Source organism: Acipenser ruthenus, chromosome 49, assembly GCF_902713425.1.
Source record: "Acipenser ruthenus chromosome 49, fAciRut3.2 maternal haplotype, whole genome shotgun sequence".
NCBI lineage: Eukaryota > Metazoa > Chordata > Actinopteri > Acipenseriformes > Acipenseridae > Acipenser > Acipenser ruthenus.
In genome coordinates this window covers 8400512-8423155 of record NC_081237.1, presented here as the reverse complement: position 1 = coordinate 8423155, position 22644 = coordinate 8400512, and the positions used below count along the sequence as shown (strand labels likewise).

General features: G+C 48.9%; 1 protein-coding gene across 2 annotated transcripts in view; it reads right to left on the bottom strand.

Annotated features, from left to right (window-relative positions):
- LOC117966364 (single-stranded DNA-binding protein 3-like) overlaps positions 1 to 22644 on the bottom strand; it is a 35835-nt gene that overhangs the window by 10738 nt on the left and 2453 nt on the right. For both annotated transcript variants that reach the window (XM_059014876.1, XM_059014877.1), the window contains exons 2-4: positions 16004 to 16076; positions 14108 to 14169; positions 12155 to 12239 (exon numbers count right to left, since the gene is read on the bottom strand). In XM_059014876.1, coding sequence (XP_058870859.1) covers positions 12155 to 12239; positions 14108 to 14169; positions 16004 to 16076 — 220 coding nt within the window. The remainder of the gene's footprint in view (positions 1 to 12154; positions 12240 to 14107; positions 14170 to 16003; positions 16077 to 22644) is intronic.

The window sequence follows — 22644 nt, the reverse complement described above, 5'->3', positions numbered from 1 at the left end:
TGTTAAATAAGCTTTGCAGCAGAATCAGACTCTGCTCCACCTAGAGCAGAAAACATCCAAGCCTGCTGTGGAATCGGGAGAAAGCAGAGCTGTGAACAAGCACGCTTTCTCATGAGGCAGCGATCCTCTCGCAGGAATGCCGCTAGGACTCTAACAGACCTACAGCATCGCTGCCTGCCTGTCATGTTTAACCAGGACCCCGTGCCAACTGCTCCAGTATTTCTGTCAATGAAATAGACTCTGTAAAGATTAGCTGGAGAGCTGGGAAGCAGTAATCAAGGCTGCTGGCTGACAGATGCACCTTTTAATCAATCAGAACGGGGCTCTGCGGGAGCAAGCTGTAGAACGCAGGGATCCCCTTCAGTCGCAGCGTTTTGTTTTCCCAACAGCTGTTGCGTCAATCAGGTAAATTAATTACCAGTAAACAGATCTTCCGGGAAAGCCCTCCGCGCCCCGCATCAGGGCTGAGCTCCGGGCACCGTGCCCACCTCGAGGCCTGGGAACTGGGGGAAAACTGCAGGGCAGGGGGGAGGGGGGTGTGGAGCTCTGCAGCACAGCGCGTAGAGCACCAGCTTCAGGAGACTGAATTGCTCCCTCCCTCCCTCACCCCGCTAAGAGAAAGGGTGCTCCCTCCAGTCCAGGGCAGGCTCGAGGCATGGAGACTGAACTGCTCCCTCCCTCCCTCCCTCACCCCGCTAAGAGAAAGGGTGCTCCCTCCAGTCCAGGGCAGGCTCGAGGCATGGAGACTGAACTGCTCCCTCCCTCACCCCCCTAAGAGAAAGGGTGCTCCCTCCAGTCCAGGGCAGGCTCGAGGCATGGAGACTGAACTGCTCCCTCTCATGCAGGGAAGCTCACATTTATTTCCTGGTCTGCCTTGCTCTGTGGCTTTCCTTTCTCTCTCTCAAGTCTGAGCTCAGGTTTTTCCACCTATATGTACAATTTCACTTCCTGCATCTGCTGTTAATGACCAGGAGACAGGAAGCATGAATCTTGTGCTACTTGTCCTAAATCACTGCATTTCGCTGCATTTCCATTATAAAAAAATAAATAAAAAAAAAACGGTGTACACAAGTCAGACACACGCTTATCCTAAAAGCACCATTCCCGGTGCCTGGCTGCAAAAAAACACGCCAATGCAGACATGAGAGGGCTGGTGGTTTCCAGGAGCCGGCTCATTTTAATGAGATTGGATTCTCCAGCACTTCGAGGCCGAGTCACAATCCAGCCACAGCAGAGAAACCTGCAGCCCCCCCCCCCCCCATCCTCAACCCTCCCGCTCACAATGGAGAATCAGCAGCAGTGACCGATACTGGACCCGGGTTTATTAATAATTTGGGTTGAGGATGGTAGTTTTAACAACATGAATTATTGAACGAAGGGGGGCGGGTTTGGCGAGATTAATGTTCTGCCTTAATGCACACGCTAATCACCTAGGAGACCTGGGTTCAAAGTGAGCTTCAGACTCAGAGAGATGCTGTTTACCACCTATGCTGTACCAGATCTGAGCATTACATGCAAGGGATCTTACATCTATACAAGTTGTTTTTGCACCTGTTTAGTTTAGCTATAAAACAGCACAGAATTGGACACAGTGTTCGTGCTGGCACACACAGCCCCGTACAGAACTCAATCATTTAGTGAATGTCTGTGCTGCCACAGGCACTGGTCTGCACAGCGAATGCATGCATGAAACGTCACACACGTGGAACAGACGGCACTCAGACTGCTATGCAATGGGAGTCTTAATTCTTACGGGTGCATGGGCAGTGACGAAACATCCCGATCCACGAGAAGTCTTCATTTAGATGCTGAACATGTATGTTTATTGCTCTTCTAGGTGTGTGTCGACAGTGCATTGAAGAACGCCTCCACCGCGCTGCCCCTGCCTCTCTCCCTCCCTCCCTCTTTGTGTGCATGTTTCTAATCTTCCAAACCCGACTCAGGGCTTCGCTTGTTTTCTTCTCTCATTTTGCACAACTGGTTTTCATTTTTTTTTTTTTTTTTTAAACAAGGGCAGAGTAGAGAGGAAAGAAATTGCAGAAGACATGTAGAGCTCAAGAGAGGGGAGGGTCAACGACACTGGCTACAGCCAGGCCCCACTAGAGAGCGTTCCCTCACAGAGAGAGAGGGAGAGAGACAGGGAGGAGAGAGACAGAGGGGGGAGAGAGACAGAGGGGGGAGAGAGGAGAGAGAGAGAGAGAGAGAGGGAGGAGAGAGAGAGAGAGACAGAGGGGGGAGAGAGGAGAGAGAGAGACAGAGGGGGGAGAGAGGAGAGAGAGAGAGAGAGAGAGAGAGAGAGAGAGAGAGAGAGAGAGAGAGAGAGAGGGAGGAGAGAGAGAGGAGGAGAGAGAGGAGAGAGAGAGAGAGAGAGAGAGAGAGAGGGAGGAGAGAGAGGGAGGGGGGGAGAGAGGAGAGAGAAGACACAAAGAGAGAGGCCAGTGTAGCAGGCAGGTACAGTTCTCCAGGCAGGGATCCCTCTGTCTCAGCTCTGAGAAACAAATGCATTTCCGTCACAATCTCATCCCTCTTAACACTTGATTAATCTCGGGACTGGCAGGGTGCAGCGGGGCTGTGTGGAGTGAGTATCCTGTGCTGGGACCCGGGGGAGCGAGGGAGAGGGGGGGGGACGGCTGCCAGCGGAGCAAAGACCTGCCGACACAACTCTGGAGTCTGCAGGGTCCTAGCGCCCCATCATGCACAATTACACTTCTGATTAAGTGACAAAAACAAATAATAATAATAATAATAATAATAATAATAATAATAATAATAATAATCATCATTTCAGTGCTGTGGGAGGTTCAGCAGACAGGGGTGTCTTGGGTAGGGCTAGCCCTGCTAGAGGTTAGGGGTTGGGGAGGGGAGCCAGCGTTGCATGATCACTGTGGGATGGCCCAGCTGAACTCACTTTGCAGACCGGCACAGAATCCCTGCCAAGACAATGGAGGATCTGTGATGGCAGCCAAAAGAAACATAGCCTGGGGCAAATGCATAGAGGAGGGAGGGAGGGGAGGGAGGGAGGGAGCCCCACAAACACACAACAGCAGCCTTAACCACATCACTTGCCAGCACCAACACACTCGCAGCCGCGGAAACAAATCCTTTAAACCAGCGGTGTGAACCCGGGGCTCCTCTTCCAAGCCATTCCACTGCCAGCAGGTCATTCCAACAACAGACCCAAGAGAGAAGGGAGCTTAAAACACCGTCCGGAACTTCAGAAACACTGCAGGTCAAAGTGCGAAGAGACCACGTCAAGCAGACGATCCTTCACACTGAAACCATTCCACACCAGAACTCCAATTTCACCACAACCTCGAACACTACAGCCCTATGAAAGGGTTAAATGAACCGTCGAGGGTGGTGGTGGGGTGAAACGATGCACCCCCTCCTCTAGAAAGAGTTCCTCCGCCTGCCCCCTCTCCGCACCCCAGCAGCCACAGGGTCCTGCTTTCTTAAACTTCTGGTTTTGATTTAGTATCCCCCCCCCCCATCCCTTCCCCACAGTGAAACCTGAACACAGCTCAGACCCCCCCCCCCCCCCCCCCACAAGACCAGCACACTGCAGCAGCTACCAAGACAGAGATCAAGGGAACAGCTGGATTTATTTCATTTTGTATTCGCTGCTTTTAACTTGCTTTTAAATCAAGTCAAGAGATGGCAGTAAGACTCCACTTGCACAGCAGTCCCACCCATCCCAGGTGTTACTATGAGCTTGATCAGCCACAGTGTGCATAGATAACAAGCTCAGTGAACTCCCAGTAAAACCAGGAATGGATCAAACTGCTATGGAATGGGATTCTTAAATCAGCTCTGAACTGGTCAACACCCCCACAGTAAGCAACCTGTAATCCCAGCAGGCTCAGAGCAGACCGATTCCAGCTCCATGGTTTTAAAAACCGACTCCTATAATAATTCAGTAGAGTGCGTGGATGCAAACGCAGCTGTGAGCTTCTGAGTGACCCTGAACTGGAGGGCGCTAGGACCCTGCGGACCCCCCAGTGCGGCACGTGAACATCTGCAGGCCAGGGGTCCCACGGGAGGACTGGGGTCGCCAGCCCCCCACCCGCCAATCACAGGCAGCTGGGCACTACCTCAGAGAAGCTGTTGTCATGGAGACATGTTGGGTCAGCACGCTGTCCCCGAGAGAGAGAGAGAAAGAAAGAAAGAGAGAGGAGAGAGAGAAGAGAGAGAAGAGAGAGAAGAGAGAGAGAGAGAGCTATTGTTCTGATTAAATTAATTAAAACAAATCAAATTCTAATAATAATAATAATAATAATAATAATAATAATAATAATAATATCATTTTCTGTGCTGTACTAAAAAAAAATTGATACATTAGTACACGAGTAAATGAAAGACTTCTTTAAAATGTCAGCGTGTTTCTTTCCATCCATCTTGGGATCCAGTTTTAAAAAAGAAATATGGATGAGAAATTAAAAACAGACAAATAAGTCTATTCTAGGCTGGCCAAACCCACACAAAGACAAAGACAATCACCCATGTAAAGCACACGTAAGGAAGGCAGCCAGTCCTGTGCAGAGATCAGACGCTGCAGCAGTAATTCAGACACCACGTCACACCTGCATCTATTAGAACAACGATGTCTACTCGTGTGAACCAAAACGGGTATCTCTGAATCTTCAGCACGGCTGGGAGTGACTGACTCACGGGGAGACAGCGCTGTGTGAACTTCGCAGGAGAGCCGAGGAGCAGCGTTCAAGACGTGTTACAACACGCAGGTCACAATGTGAAACTGGCAGCGCTGGAACGATGTGCTGCAAGATACGACGACTGTCAGGGAAGGAATGGTCCGATAAAGCAGCCCAGACCGAAAAAGGAATCAGAGTGGCTGAGAGGAAAGAGCGGAGGCTGGCAGGGAGAGGGTTAACGTTCCCAGGTCGACTTTCCTGCCCCCACCCCCAGGGGACAGGAAGTCGGAGGATATCCTGCTGGAAGGGGCTCCGATTCGGGAGCTGGGAGTGAGGGAGAGACATGGAGAGGGTTAAAGGAAGGGGGGGGGGGGGGCTCCCTTTTCATTAAATCCAGAGGGGAACGAACCTTGCCACTTCGTAAGGCTCAGGCAAACGCTCCTGCATTGAAAGTTCTCTTTTCAAACTATCGTCGTGTTTGAATCACGGTTCTATTCCTGGTTTGTGGTGACTTCACTGCATCCCCACTGCATGGCGGGCCTGTGCTGGGGTGCTAGCGTCTCATTACCAGGCTCCCACAGGGATTATTAACATGAATAAAACTGAGTGGCAGACTGAGTGGCAGACAGAGAAGCGATAGGATCGCTCTCATTCTATTCCACTGATCAGCTTCAAACCCCAAGTACCCAGCCAGGGAAACAAACAGGTAGATTGATGCTTCTTAAGATTATTGAACTGGTACTTCAAAGAAAATAATCATTTAAAAACAAACGCAGGGGCGGTAATGAGACTCCTGCTGCACAGCAGTCTCACCCATTCCAGGTTTTACTACGAGCTAGCTTAGCCACCCTTGGTGGTGTCAACAGTCCCAGAGTGCACTTTACCTAGACAGCGTTGTCATGGATACGAGGCCTACATCTGCTAGCTGACCTGCTGAAGTAAACTGGCTTCTGAAAGCATGTGTCGCTGTGTTGGTGTGTGTGTGTGTGTGCGCGCTTCTCAGTTCAGCAGAACCTCATTAATTCAAAAATGAAAATCATTTATGCATACAGTCGCAAGACTTTTTTTTTTTTTTTTTTTTGCTAGTGGCAAAAATCTTCTCCAGCAATTTTGTTCCTGCTAGAATGAAATGTCAGATAGTTTACATAAAACATGAGGTCACTTCTAACTGTGCGAAACCAGTGAGCACGGCTTCTTTTTATAATCAGAAACACAAAATACATATTCTCCAGTACCCTGCAGTAGATATTATTTAGCAAGAGATTCTCTACTGTCTTGAAAAACAGCAGTACACAGCTGCAGAATTTTCAAACCTCACACAGGGATGGAAACAAGACTCCCATTGCACAGCGGTTTGATCCATTCCTGGTTTTACTAGGAGTTTAATAAGACACACCTGAGCTTGTTACCTGTACACTGGGCCTAATCAAGCTCATAGTGAAACCTGGAATGGGTGAAACTGCTGTGCACTAGGAGCCTTATTTCCATCCCCATCAAATTATCACTGTCCTTAAAGCTAAAGGAGTGACTTCACCAGCATAGCTACATGAATGCTCCCCCCCTCCCCCGATGCATCTGCGTTTGGTTTACTCCAGACAACACTCCAATTACAATCTACAAGGCTGGGGTATAAGTAAGGGAACACAATAACACACACATAAATAAGAAATGGCAGTCTACCTCCGCTAGATAAGCCTCGGCATGTGTGGCTGTACTCCGAGCCAAGCCCCTCCACTCCGGAGTGGAGCTCCGAGGCAAGCCCCTCCACTCCGGAGTGGAGCTCCGAGGCAAGCCCCTACACTCCGGAGTGGAGCTCCGAGGCAAGCCCCTCCACTCCGGAGTGGAGCTCCGAGGCAAGCTCCGAGGCAAGCCCCTCCACTCCGGAGTGGAGCTCCGAGGCAAGCCCCTCCACTCCGGAGTGGAGCTCCGAGGCAAGCTCCGAGCCAAGCCCCTCCACTCCGGAGTGGAGCTCCGAGCCAAGCCCCTCCACTCCGGAGTGGAGCTCCGAGGCAAGCTCCGAGGCAAGCCCCTCCACTCCGGAGTGGAGCTCCGAGGCAAGCCCCTCCACTCTGGAGTGGAGCTCCGAGGCAAGCCCCTCCACTCCGGAGTGGAGCTCCGAGGCAAGCCCCTCCACTCTGGAGTGGAGCTCCGAGCCAAGCCCCTCCACTCTGGAGTGGAGCTCCGAGCCAAGCCCCTCCACTCCAGAGAGTACAGGTCGATTCATGTTCGAGTTTGTGAGCCCAGCTGGTACTTGAAACTAGTACTTTGGTCTCTGCGGAGCGATGCCAAGCCCACGCTTCCCCAGCAGACAGCTCCCCGTTCCAGTGAGAGCGCGCGCCAGCTTCACCTGCCAAGCCAGAGCGCCAGAGAGGTACTTTCTAAACATCTTGATTCCGTGCACTACTGGAACCAGCGTGTAAATAATGCACACAAAAAAGACTTTTTTTTTTTTTCAGAGCAGGCATCCCAGTTGTTTGCTTGACACACGTGAGATGGGAGATGCTGGTCTACAGTAATCTTCATGCCAAGTCCCCCTTGTAGAGAACCGTTTACAAGCCACAGAGCTGGTGTGACGTTTGCCAAGTCATTTAGGACCGGGGATATGAGGGCACAGCTGCTGGTTTAAGGACTGCAGAGGACCCAAGGAACATCCCAAACGTTTTGGAAAGAAAAGCAATTAATCTTGAACCCTTTCATACATGAATATTGAAAACAGATGGGGGGGGGGGGAAAAATAAAAACACACACACTAGTTTTGGGCACATGAAAACATTTCCAATTCCACCCCCCTCCCTCCCCATTGCTTTATAAGGGGTATAAACGGCACCCTCACAGGAGGTTATCATGCATTTGTATCCTCCATATGCCCTCCTTTAAAGACTAGAAGTTTTTTTTTTTTGTTGTTTTTAATCATCAAGGGGTGCTGGGTACACCTGGGAGGGGTTGTAATATTTCGCTGCTTCAGTGGAGAGATGAGGGAGGGTGTCCTGCAATCTCTGGAGCACTGTGCCGGCTGCCAGTTCTCTAGTGTCGAGGGACTGGGATCTGAACCTCTTCCCCTCTCCCTCGCTGGCTGCTTGCTCCCCAGAGCTGGGATCTGCACACAACTAATAAAATAACTCATGCGCTGCGAGAGACCCAGCAGGGGCCCCCCCCCCCTCCTCACACACTCTAAACCAAATCAAATATTAATGACTCTGTTGCCATTGTGTACTGAGCATGCCCAGAGAGCCCAGAGCAAGGAAATAAACAGGAGCACTGTTAACCCTTTCAAAACCCCCCCCTCCCCACACACATTCTCCCAATTCAGTTTTTATTTAGCAAATTCCACTGCATTTATATATATATATAGACACAGTTGCTATAGATATGCAAACTGGAGATCCTCTTAATAAAAAATAAAAAAATAAAACCTTCATTGCTTCTTATAAGAAAATCAGACAGCAGGACTTGGGCTAGTAACACTTCCACCCCAAAAGCAGCCCAGTGCAACGGTCCTGATACAGAGCACTGGTGCTGACTGAAGGAGACAGACACCAAGGAGGGAGTCTACAGCACCCAGCTCAGTCCGATCCTGCACTAGAATATGAGAAACACGCAGCCCGAAGCAGCTTCAACTATTCATCCCCTGCACCTTTTTTTTTGTTACGTCATTATGCCACCAGCCCGCCCCCGCATCCCCCCCCCCCCCTCCGTGCTACCCTCTCTCCTCCTTTCACTCCCCCCCACGCAATCTCTCCCTGTGAGCTGGCACCGCTGGCAGCCTGCCAGAACATCCAATCAATACAAGGGAGAGGGAGAGAGAGAGAGAACACAGCAGATTAAACAGAAAAAGAACGAGTGAGAGAGAAAGTGCAGCACAGAGAGCAGAGAGAGAGAGTGAGCGCTTACGCACACACACTGGATCAGAGCACTGTGCAGTGTTTATTTACAGAGTGCTGCTCAGGGGCGGTGAGGCCATATCGGAGATCACTCCAGTCCCCAGACACACACAGCTGGATCGCTCCTGAGCTGCAGTTAAAGGGACACTCCATTTTATAATGCTTTGTTCTAAATGACACACACATTCGTATCTGTCTTTATAATGTAGTGGAGGTTTGACCCTGATGTCATGAATGACGTCTGGAGTCACATTCAGAAACTGCACAAAAAAAAAAAAAAAAAGAGATCCAAAGAATAATAAAACGTGGAATTTAAAATGAATGAACAAAATGTAATTAAATTAAAAAGAAAACACAGCCTCATTTCACACCTAGTGATAATCTTTATGGAATAAAGGCATGAAGTTGTATTATTATAATGAGATGATATTGGACGGGAACGTGCCTTGTAAACAAAGCGACACTTGCATCTGCCGAGAGGCTCCATAAACACCCCCAGAAACACCCCTCCCCCTCAAACCAGCAACACAGCCACAAAAAAAAAGAAAAGGGGAGGGGGGGGGCGGGGGAGGGGGGGAAGCAAATTAGCATCTTCACAAAACCCAGCGTGACAGGGCTGTTGTCGCGTTGGTAACACGTCTGCGAGGCACAGAGAGAGAGAGAGAGAAAGAAAGGGGGGGGGGGGGGGGGGGGGGGAGGGGGGGGCTGCGGGCTACAATCTGGGAACGCACAGCCATGCAGAGCCACGGCGGCATTCGCCCAGGACTCGTGGTGAAATGCTTTCTCCAGCTGCCAGGAGTCTGGCGAGCAGTCGCCAGAGTCAAGATCCGTGCAGCCAACCCGAGAGCAGGCGTGTTTAATTCATTTACCAACCCGAGAGCAGGCGTGTTTAATTCATTTACCAACCCGAGAGCAGGCGTGTTTAATTCATTTACCAACCCGAGAGCAGGCGTGTTTAATTCATTTCCCAACCCGAGAGCAGGCGTGTTTAATTCATTTACCAAAGCCAAGCGCATTCCGTAACCCCCCCCCCCCCCCCACACACACACACATACAGTTTAATTGAGATGCGGATACTGGCTAAGGTTAGGCTGGGCTTCAAGCAGCCAGCAGTGAAGAATAAGGGATTACACTCTCCCATTGCAGAGCAGTGCCAGTCCAGTCCAGGCTTTATCGTGAGCGCGACGAGGAGAGGGATGCCTGTTATAAAAGCACGGTTAACAAGCCTCCAAGTAAAGACTGCAGCCGGTGCAGTATGGAAACAATTCAAAACCAAACCCAGCTGTGCTGAACAAACTGCACCAGAAGGATTTCTTTTTGTACACACAGACACCCCTGTATGTATGTAATATATATATATATATTTAAGTGTCCACAGTGTTCGTTTAAGGAATCATTTGTCCAAAAAGGAAGCAGTAAAAGAAAATCACCAGTAGGGGGCGCAGTTGCAATGCTGTTACATTGTCATTGTAATACATTGTGGTCATTATTTCTTTCTTTCTTTTAAATCAGGTTTGCTGGCTGGTCGAGTTTACTATAGGAGACTGTTACAGGGCTACAGAACCAGGGCAGGGATTCGAGCGGATCACTGCTGGATCCCGAGAGGATTCCCAGTCTGGGAGCCCCGCAGAATCCCAGGCCCCTCTCCCGTTATTCCAATCATCCACAGTGAGAAATGTGTCGGAGCCGCACTGGACTGCTCCCAGCAGACAGCGGCTGTCCGAGATTAACAGAGCCATCCCCCGAGGGCCGGTGGTACTTCGTTACGTGTGCCGTCTCTTAAAACCTGCCAGCGTTTTAGAAAGAGTTCGTTTCATCCCCCACTGGTAAACAAAGGGTCGGATTGCAACGATTTAAAAAAATAAAATAAAAAAACCAACAGCACACGAGAGGTGGAATCAGAACCCACCAGGTGAATTGCTGTAGCATTGCCAGTGTCAGGATTCCTGCACAGTCAAGCGCAGACACCTACTGCTTCCTTCAGGCTGGCGGCCTGGAACCCAGGTCTCCCTGTGCCTTGCAAAAGCTGGCTGCTTGCTACAGCCCGGCACAGCGTATGTAAAGCGTGCGACTGTGTGCTTTGTGAATGAATGATTGTGAAGACCAGCGCAGCCCTGTCCTGGGTGGGCTCAGCACTGCAGCAGCAGCAGGGATCAGATTACAGAGCTCCTGAGCTCCCCTCTCCACCCCCCACCTCCCACCCCCCTGCCAGAGCTCCTGAGCTCCCCTCTCCAATCCCTACCCCCCTGCCAGAGCTCCTGAGCTCCCCTCTCCAATCCCTACCCCCCTGCCAGAGCTCCTGAGCTCCCCTCTCCAATCCCTACCCCCCTGCCAGAGCTCCTGAGCTCCCCTCTCCAATCCCTACCCCCCTGCCAGAGCTCCTGAGCTCCCCTCTCCACCCCTCTCCTGGCCACCCCTTATTGTCTCAGCAGCAACGAGGAGCCGGGGGATGTGTTGGTAAATAAACAGCCAGGCTTCTCTGGGACGTGAGAGAAACGGTTTGCTTTGCTGGGCTTTGCCGTCTTTCCCCTCTCAGTATCTTTACAGTCACAGCCAGTGCGCAGCACTGCGAGATTTTAAAGGGGACTGGGCAGCCTAGCGGGGTTCTGTTAATGCACCAGTCTTTCACCTCTGGAGGCCAGGGTGGTGCCATGGTAGCCCTCAGTAGATGTGAACCACTGAGCGCACCGTTCTGAAGGACTGGTGTTTGCAGGCAGAAAAGCAGGGTTGAAAACGTGCAGAGTGTCAGACTGTCGGGTGCTCGGATCTAACCAGCCCCGAACAGCCGCTCGTTAATTACAAGCTGTCACTCTGGCCGGATAAGCACTGACCCTGTGAACTTACAGCAGCTCAGAGGTCAAGGGAAGCGGATCATCAATCCTCAGCCGAGAACTTCAGGAGAAGACTTCCGAAAGTGCGGGGGGGGGGGGGGGGGGGGCGGTGCAAATCGATGTGGTTGCAGTATAGGAATTCCAGCCATTCAAAAATCTGCTTTCTAACAACTATGCAATGCAATGGGAGTCTTACTGCAGCCCCTAATGACCAATGATACTTTGTTATATTCCAAGTGTCATCAATATCTTTCAGGGGATCAAACGTCTGTGCATTGGGACAGACCGGTCACTACAGGAACGCCAGGCCTGCCATTAGCCTGCTACGCATGACTTCAAGTAACTAAAGGGCCACTTTCAGTGACCACACCACGCTCCGACCACGGCTTCTACCACTGAATATCTGAAACAACCCTAACCGCAGAGACAGCAAATACAGAGTGCAAATTAGCGGATATTCAGAAGCCCCGAGCTGCTGCCTTGCACAGTCGTTTTAAAAAACGGACGCTAAAACGAACCTGCACAGAATGCGTACCAACACCTCGAAAGAAACACGCACAGGGAAATCGAACTCAGGCAAGCAGAGCTGAACCTACATACAGGCATCGCCAAGGAGGGCACCGCATTCAGTGTGAACACGACCCCGTCAGTACCCGTACACTCATTATGAAAAGGACACCCCCCCCCCCCCCCCCCTAGAACACCACCGCCAGGCCACACCCACAGAGACAGGACAGGGGACCCCACTGCCTGGATCCCTAGCGATGGAAGGCACACCCCGATTGGTACTCACGTAGTCGTGGAAGGCCTTGGCTTCACTGGAATGCTCGCATGTCTCTCGTCGGTCGGGCGCGGCACAGTACAGGTCCCAGAATACACTGCGGGAGGAAACGGGGTCAGGATTGAACACTGGGAGTCTGGCAGGACTAGTGGGAACACATCATTGTAGGGAACACTTCTAAAATGATGTGATGTCAATATAAATACATATTCACAAACAGTTTCAAATGTTTTTCTTTTCTGTTTACCAATTTCTTCAATTAATTTAGATAATTCTCTTCTGTCCGCTGAAGGCACTAGCCACGACATCGGCTTACTTCACAGTTTTACCATAAATAAAATGATGCATTATGGATTCGTGCCAATACTAGCAAAACATATCAATAGTGTTCAATAGAGTAATTCAGTGTGAAGGCTTCTACCCATGATCTAGACCTGTTCATCCCATAGTTAACAGCATGTTCACAGACAGGTACATAACCACCTCCCTAGACTGAAGGATTACGATTTCCAAATGCTTCTTTTGTTTATCAACGTTCAGTAACAAGCTCAGTTTGTGTATTGTATTTGCTGGTGGATATTTAATAGATTGCAGGTTTCTCGTTGTCGGGTAATGCGCAGTGCCAGTGCTGTCTGCCCAGTCTCTCTGAGCTGGTCTGTGCTCGGGCTTCAAATCCATTTCTAACAATCAAAGCAGAGGGAGCTGCGTAATCACATCCATCAGGCAGCCCTAAAGAGATTGCAGGTTTGTCAGGCAGGGACCGGAGGGAGCGCGGGCAGCCAGCCAGCGAGATGGAGACTGGGGTCTCCACACTGCCAGATCCCCACTCTGCAAAACCTGTCCAAAACGTTCAGCATTTCTACCATGGCCAACAGTTCAGCATATTATTTTTAATGAAGCGTTTTTACATATCTTGCCTGATTTATTTAGGTATTGTCAGGAATGGTATTTCATAACAATTTACTTCCTGCACACGGCAAGTTCTAGGATTCTGTGCATGGAACTCTAAAGCTCAGGTGAGTGGGGGGGGGCCTCTAATACCTGTTACACAGGAAATGAGTTTATACAATGCACTTGTGGCAGGTTTCACCTGGAGATAGATAAACAAAACAGCAAAATCACTTGTGAGAGTGAGACTGCTTTGCCAATGAGACGTAGGGAAATGGGGTTATAAAACGAGGGTTACTGTTCCACCATATGAACCTTAAAGAGGTAACAAGGTTAGGAAAAGCCACCCCCCCCCCCTCCTCCTCTCCATTCTAGACTTCAAGGTTCAGTGAGCCCCTGACTTCAGGGATCAGACCCCTCCCTCCCTCCCTCCTCCTGTGGCCCCATTCAGCCTTCCAGCATGCAAACAAAAAGGGACAAGAGGGATTTGCTTGTCAGACACAAAGGGGACTGGAATGCAAGGAGTTAATCCTTTCGGTTTTCCCCACAAACAAAAGCCGATTCAGAGACAAAGGTGCAGCGGCCGTCTCTTGCCATCTGGACCGGGGGGCTCTTTGTTTGAGGAGAAGCGCTGCTGTCCTGCTGCAGAGAGGGTGGGGGAGAGGGGGGGGTCGACCACATGCTCCCGACAGAGGGGGCTTGCTCACAGACACACAGATGCCGACCGAACCCCCCCTGGGACTGACTGGGCAGCACAAACTGGGCTGTCTTACTATCTGGGGAACACGTAAGAATTTAAGGAAGGAGACCCGGATACTGATGAAAACGATTCTGCATCAGACGGAAAGCGTCGCATTAAAATAAGCTGTTCAACTTCTCTGCTTTGTCTTCTGTTATTAAAATGACAGTATAAGCTGGCGTGTCGGATACAGGCAAGGCTGTCACCTGCTCAAGGTCAGAGCGGCCGGTACAGTGAGTCCACACACGTGGCAGATGGATATTGGCTTGTATTGTACAGCACCTTACAGCACATCCTATTCTATACAGATTGATTTTTAAATTTTGATCCAAACTTACCACCACCACGAGTGTAAAAATCCAGGAGGCTCGCCTAATGTGATATTCTTCTCCCATCGGATCTGCAAGAAGACAGGAAATATATTTATATTACATATCTCTCTCAATCAATGCTTTAGATCAGTGGTACTCAACTCTGCCATTCCAGATCCATTCCAGGTCTCTATTCCAAGCAGGTCCTACATTAATCGAGCGCCAGGATAGAGCTCACAGAGGATCAGCCGCCGTGAAGCTGACAGCTCTCATTAAGCAATTAACGGAACAGGGGGGTTCATTTTAATAGACAGACCTGTGGGGTTCAAATCACTGAGCTAATGCAAGTCTACTGGGGAGGAAAACACACACACATAAACACACACACACCAAGCATAACAATCAATCAATGAGCCTCACAAACACAAACAGAAGCCAGGCAGGAAAAGTCTTCAGGAATCTGTTTGTATTCATATTACTGGAAACACCTGAAGACCTATTCCATCTATTTATTTATTTATTTATTTAGACATTTTGTTAAAATGTTAATTAAATGCAAATCAAATTCAGAGAGATACTCGCATCAATTGCATTTGAACCCAGTTTAGCTCTGTAATGGCCAAGGAGTTTTGCAGGGGTAAAAGCTATTATTTCTATGTTGCTGGACCCAGAGGCAAAGCATTGAAAACATTGGCTTTGGTGCTCTGACTGCAACAGAAGATGGCAATGGATTAATTGGTTTCTAGCAGACAACTGTACACACACACACACACACTGGACCAGAGTGAAGTGGTCACTCAGAACCTCCTATCCTACTACCCTGGCACAGGGAGCATGACAAACCATGGGCACACAAACTGGACCTTCAGTAATGGGATGCCAGGTCAGGCAGCAGTGATGGATCCTGTATGGATTTCTAACAAACAGTGAACTTGCACACGGAGGGGCAAACATTGCCAGCATTAGCTGTAATAATTTCTGTAGGTCCCGAGGTTAAGAACACATTATTAAGCAATTTCACCTTTTGGACTCCAAAAAAAGAAGAGATTACGTCTGACTGCAAACACATGGCAGTGTTTAATGAGGAGAACGAGGGGGAGGGGGGGGGGGGGGGACGTGTTAACGGCAGCAGATTTGCAGCTTGTTTACTCTGTGTTGTTTCTGCATGCCAGCCCGGGGAGTTGCACTCTGCTTACACACAGCTGCAGGGGTAGGTGATCTGCTGGCCCTGCACTGGGACTGGAACAGCAACACATTCCCATCTCAAGATCGGCATGCTGCATTTGAAAGGTAGGCTCCGCTACAGCATGATGAGAAACAGTCCCCGATGGTTTTGCCTCCCTAACCCACAGGAGCGCCACAGCAAATGCCAGCGAAGACCAGCAGCTTGGCACAGCCAGGACGTGAACCTGCGCTCCCCTGACTGTATGACTCGCCCTGCACACCACACGGCCGTGCTTTTAACAGGTAAGCCACTCGGGGACCCATTTACTGTACAGTCTCTTAATAATGTCGTGTGAAATGGAAAACACCCCAACACACAGACTCTGGAGCTGTTAATACAAAACACATTTCCACTGGCGGGGGGGGGGGATGTAAAACCCACAGTCCCTGAGAATGTGTTTCTTTCTGGCACAGCGAGGAAGAACGTCAATGGGCGAGAACTTAAAACAGACGAGGTCTGGAAACACTATTGAAACTGCAGTCAAGTAAAATGCATGCAGTTAAATAAAACAAACCAACAAATTAACACGTTCAGTCCTGAACTATTGAAGAATAAACTCCTTTACTGAGTACACATGGACAGGACATAAAGTGAGGTTCCAGCGTGATTTCCAACGGCGCTAAGATAAGGCTGGTCCTCGAGGTCCTGTCAGGACTGAAAGGGTTAAAGACAGAGATTTGAGGATTGGAATCACTTACCTCCGACAGGAAGGTCTGTGCAGATTTCTGTGCCCCCACATGCAGTAAATACTCGTACACGTACAACGCTAACCTGCAAGAAAGAGGGAAACAAGCAGATCAGCACACTGCCCGCTGCACCGCCAACACAGGCAACAAGATAGATATTCATCTGCTTGAGAGAGGCCCGGGACTCACTGGCAGGCAGGCAGGGGGTGTTCAGGTCAGGCTGCACTCTTCTCTGAATTACAGTTGATTGAAAGCCTCAAGCGAGTTCCCCTGATATACAGCATATGAAGTCCCATCACAGATGCAGGAGCAGTTTGCAATCCCCCCCTATTTCCATTGCTAAACGTATTGCTGTTTCTGCATGCACTGTGCTGTGCTGCCCTGGATTGGAGATCCCCTAGTGGAGAGGGCAGGTCTCCAGCATGCTGCACGCTGCTCACCGAATCCAGCAGCGATACCAGAAAAAAAACACAAGCATGCAAAACACAGGGTTCCGAATCGAACGCTTCACATGCATTACATCGGTGAGCACCGATTGGACCGGCTCTATATATATTTTTTTGCATATCTCAGTATGAATGGCTGGACGCATTACGCCACACCCTGCAATGCACAGATTATAGCGACTCTTTCTAATTTCATGTAATTTACTGTACAGGATTTTTTGTAGGAAAGCATCTTTGAAGCACAGTCAGCAAGTTAATCCCAGTTCAATTAGTGTTAAACTGCTTCAATTAAGCACGCACACACACACACACACACACACACACACACAGAAGAATTGCATATTCTACTGCCATTTATATATAAATTCTGCAAAATAATTCACTAATGAACCCTGTATGATTATCCCAGGAGTCGGAATGGATGACATCGGCATCACCGAAGAACAAAAAAAAGAATCTTTAAAAGAATTACAACAATTCTGGTGAATTCAAGGTGAATTTGTAATGTGTTTTACATTACCAATGCACTGTGTAATAAAAGGATTGAACCACTCTGCTAACTGACCCCCCAACTATGAAACATCCCCACAGTGCTGAATTTAGCAATACTAAAATAAACAGTATAAATGAAAGAGACAAACTTTAACAAGTCTCTCGAATGCATGAATGAATAAATGAATGAATGCATGAATGAATGAATGAATGAATCAATGAATGAATGAATCTTACAGACAGAAGACAGACAGTTAAAAATAGTTGCTATGCCTCCTATTAATACCCACTGTTTGTTTCGAAACACATACTCCCTTGAGAAAGGTACAGAGCATACAGCAATGTTGAAATGTTGGGAAGCTAACTCTCTTGAGCAAAATGGCTTATTTTTTTAATGTCATTTTTTTTCCAAAGCTAAACAAAAAAAAAAACACAACTCCAAGCCCCACCAAATAATATACACTTTCCAATATTTAATCTTTCTAGATTCAGCGTTCAATACTGAAATACAACCCAGTCTAAAAAAAACAAACCCTAACTGTAGCTCTTGGAATGCTTGGGGTAGTTCCGTCTCTGATCGGGCAACAGGATTGGCTGCTCACCGAAGGCATTGTGAAGGGGGTTCCGGAAGCTAGGAGGAGGGATCTGATTGGCTACATGGAGTGAATTCCAGAAGCCTGCTAAAAATAAATGGGTGAGGGGGGGGGGGGGCGTATGTGAAATCTGATCGGTTGAGCCTGGAAGACTGGGAGGCAGAGTAAGAGTCCTGAGAGAGAAAGAGAGAGAGAGAGAGACAGACAGAGAGAGAGAGAGAGAGAGAGATGCTGGTCTGCTAAAGTCTTGGAGAAAGTAACACTCCTCTCAGATCAGGGGCAGCTCGCGTTAGCTGCTGGTTTTTTTATTTTATTTTTCTTAGAGAGGGTGTAGTACGGGATAATGGAAACAGAGATTCAAGACAACAAAGGGGTTAATTCTGAGCGAGAGAGAATCCTATTCAGGCCCCTGAGAGAGAGAGAGAGAGAGAGAGAGAGAGAGAGAGCGAGAGAGAGAGAGAGAGAGAGAGAGAGAGATTCAAACTTGATTCAAAACTATTTACAGACCACCACTTAGTCTAATCAGGTGGGGGGGGGGTTATTGTAAATAATTTAATTTCAATAATCTTAGCGGGGTTTCAAATTTACAAAACAGAGCCCCCCTCCCCCCGCTGTCTAGCAGCCCCACAGCCAGCAGCTAACATGCACCACAGAGTGGCCTCTATGTGACTGATTTCAAACACAGAGATGCTGCTGAATCATGTCTGTGTGTCGAGGTCCTGGAAGAGCTCTCTGACAGAGCGACGCGCCTCGACAGATTACAGCTGCAACCCATTCAAATCGAGCACTTGCTGCATCTTTAGAAAACTTGCATAGTCACAGCTGCTTGTGTCAGGCCCTCCGCACTGAACTGCAGCCCCCAGCTCCCTGCAGTGTTAACGTTCCCTCCAATACAGGTACATCTGCGCCAGTCTGGCTCGCAACTTCCCTTTTCCAGAACTACAACTCCCATCCAGCACTGCTTCCCCGCTGACACCCAATCACAGACTACGATGCATTGCGAGTCTTACTGTTTACAGGCCTGGAGTGAATGACAAGGAAACAGGTTAAAAAACCAACTACTGCACCCCACATAGTCCAATACCACTGGGCTTTCTGTAATACCAGCAGTGAAGTCCACTGTAAACGCAGGTAAACCTTTACTCATTCTTACTCTCCTGTGATGAGCAAATCCTGCCTACAGCAAGGGTTACAGCCAGTGCACATCCCAATGGATTATATAATGAGCCTCGGGTGCAATTAACGATGGGCAGGACCTCTTCTGAATAACCTTTAACCTACAGGCCTGCATGACCACCAGGACTGCCATGATCTACAGCACACCCTCAGTGCCTCCCATGCCACTGCCCAGCCTGGCTCACCCAAGAGCCGAGTTCACCCGCTTCACCACTCGGTCATACCGAGTTGATAGCACGTGCGTGTTACACAAGTGTGGCTGTCCTGTGATTGACACCCATCCTGTGCAGTGGCTCCACACATCACAGGCGAGCCTCCAAACTTTCTGTGCAGCTACAGTATCTGACACACCACTCTCTATAAACATAGAAGAAATGTTATTTAAAAAAATGGTCTTATGCACCAATTGTCAGCTATGATCTTTTATTCATTTGAATATTTTCGAAGCGCGAGCGAGTCGTCTGTAATGTTTAAAGGTTTGTGTTTGATAATGTGCATGCGTGTTCTGGAGGGAGATGTTAGAGAAGGGAGTGATGTTTTTGCCGTGGTTCATGCCTGCTCTATACCCTTTCTGTAATTCACCAGGTTGGTATCTGTGAAAGTGTGCGCGGGTAACTGATCAAGCGTTCTGCTTTAAAAGGACGGGGTTTGCTTACTGAAGCGTGCTGCCTATCACAGGCTGCAGATCTTTACACGGTTTGATGACAGGGAAAGCAAAACACAGGTGTGTCTTCATTAAAGCTACCATCCTCTACTAAGAGAAGAGTCAGGTTTTGAAGTTTCAGAGACAAACGAAATCTAAGAGAACTGTGTGTGTGCGCCGACAACTCAAGTCATACTGCACGGCGTTTGGAAATTTACAAATATGTAACAGAATTAAAAAAAGATTATCGTTCAAAAGCGTTAGGAATAAAAGGGTAATGGCAGCTGTGGTACCGTCTTTCAGTCTGACACCAAAAAAAAACATTTTCTTGCCGTCTCCTAGAAACCAGCCACACCTCACTCTACACCCAAGCAGCCACGATCCTGTTGCTACATGCAGCAGGAGGAGGTTATTAACTATCCTCTGCACTGTAGCCCTTCAGGTAGTCATGTTGTTAAAGGTGACTTCTATACAGCTTCCCAGCTCCTTTCATTGCCCTGGTCCAGCTGCAGGCTTGCATTCGGATTGCTGTGTCTCACTGCTGTCTCTCATACTGGCCAGCCAGAAGCACGGTGTGTGCGTGCGTGCGTGCGTGCGCACATTTACAATGCCCCAAGCCTTTACACATACTGCCTCTGAATGTATATACTGTACATGAATTATAATTCGATTCCAGTTCATTCAGAAGCCAGACGCCCAGCTGGATGGAGCGTGCCTGCGTTGGCTCGGGCACTTCTGTCCCAATATCGGATTTGTTGTTATTATTAGATCCTTTTTTTTTTTTTTTTAACAAACGTCCCCCTCCTCCCCTCTCGGTCTGCTCCAGCACGGTAGCGCTGCTGTCTTGAAAAGAAGGGCAAGCAAGCCAGCCGTCTCCCTGACAGACTTCCACTGCGATCCTGCTTGAGCAGCGCCCGAGTGCTCCGTGTGTGTGTGTGTGTGCGTGTGTGTGTGTGTGTGTGTGTGTGTGTTTATAACACCATTGTAACAGCACTGTTTCAGCTCCGGCCTTGCCCTGACATCACAATCTAAACCGCTGAAATCGTGGTGCAGCACCTTACTGCACACACACACACACACACACACACACACACACACACACACACACACACACACACACACACACAGAGAGATGGCATTGCACGTTGCAAAACTAGATCGGCTAGTAAGCCATGCGAGCCCTCCTTCTGCAAGCCGTGGACTATTCAGCCACTAAGCCCTAGCAATGCTTGCTTCAACTCCAGCTTTCTACCGCTGTTTAAACCAGGTTAAAAATACTTACCCAGACACCTGAGAGGAGCGTCTGATTGCAACTTCAACTTCATCATTATTTGTTTTTTATCATTATTTGAGCAGCACGCAGTGGTACGAGATCTAGTTCTGCAATGCCGTGGAATCACCGGACGCCTGTGTCGAGGTCCAGTCTCTAGGAGGGTGCTGGTATAAACTCAGCACACTCAGCAGTGCAATTCAGAACTCAGAGCTCGCCTTTGCTTCTTGTCGTTTCACCTTCGCCTCCCCAAGGATCTGGACTGGCATGGAGGCAGAGACCCGGCGAGAGCAGCTAGATTGTTTCACAGCGAAACAAAAACCAAACTGGCGTCTGCTTTCCCACAGTCGGAGCGCCTGGTTGGCAGTTCAGTTTGTTTACTTGGTCCCAGCTCGCTCTGGGAGCCCAACAGGTACCCTGCGTTACTAGAAACAGCAGAGTCACAGTCAGGAGCTCATCGCTTCTGCAAGACTTTCTACACATCAGCGCCGGGCTGCCTCATCAGCAAATGCTGTTTACGTCTGCGAGTGTAGAATTAGGGTTAGATTTCAAATTCTGATTCGATTCCAAGGATAATTAGTGCAAATTTACAGATTAACCCACACAGCGTTGGCAGTGTTGAAATTACTGAAAATAAAGCGTGGCTAGGATCCGGGGAGAAAGAAGTTTTATAAAAGAGAAGCAAGGCACAGAAAACTGAGAAAAATAAACAAACCGATAAAAAATAAGGACCGAGAATAATACTGGAGATCTACCATTAGACAAAAAACAGAGAGAGAAACAGAGAGAGAGAGAGAGAGAGAGAGAGGGAGAGAGAGAGAGAGAGAGGGCAGAGAGATCGAGAGAGAGGGAGAGAGAGCGAGAGAGAGCAGAGAGAGAGAGAGAGGGAGAGAGCGAGAGAGGAGAGGGAGAGAGCAGAGAGAGGAGAGAGCAGAGAGAGAGAGAGTTTTCTATAAAAAAACGAAAGGAGTGTTTGTACAAGATCTGTAGCGAAGGCTAGTCTAACGCTTAGCAGACCCTGCAGTACGCTACATGAAGGATATAGGACTGGCAAAAAATATGTTATATGTATTTATATATATACACACACAGCATGTAGAAACTAAATACGCTGCAATACACCGCATCGGAATTACAATACAGGACGATATCACTATACTTCAAAAACATTTGAACTGTTTGCATTACAGAAAGACATTGTAACTTCACTGTGATACAAACAGGAGGGTGAATGCTAAGCTGCAGTAACTACATGCTTCACACGTGGAGGGGATGCATATTTTAAAATGATACGGTCTCAGTGTTAGCGTGTTTCCGTGCACGCTGCTGCAGCCTTCATCGACGGGATCCAGTATTCACTACAGTAAGAATGGGGGCACCAAGTACAGCCACCCTCAGACAGACATCCCGTCCTTTAGGGGAAAACACACACCTTTACCAAGTATGGAGCTCCAAATCAACAACGAGGTCATCGATACACACACACACACACACACACACACAAACTACACTACACACACACACACACCTTTACCAAGTATGGAGCTCCGAATCAACAACGAGGTCATCGACACACCACACACGCACACACACACACACACACACACACACACACAAACTACACTACACACACACACACACACACCTTTACCAAGTATGGAGCTCCGAATCAACAACGAGGTCATCGACACACACACTGACACACACACACCCCACGCACACACACACACACACACACACAGAGAAAGTGTCTGGTTTTCAATTTGAATTTCTCCAGTATCAACACATCACAGTATTTTATTGAAATGCTTCCGCTGCATTTCGGGTTCGCATAAAACACTAATATTGTGAAGCAGCGGAGCGCTTTCTATGGGAAGCGTGTCGATCGTGTAGGGGGGGGGGGGGGGGGGGGGGGGGGGGGGGGGGGGTAGGGGGTAGGGGGGGGGGGGAGAGGAGCGCCACTTTACTGAAGGCAATGGAAGATTTTAGCGGTTTACCACGGCAAGAGCACTCACAAAACCACCGAGATCCTC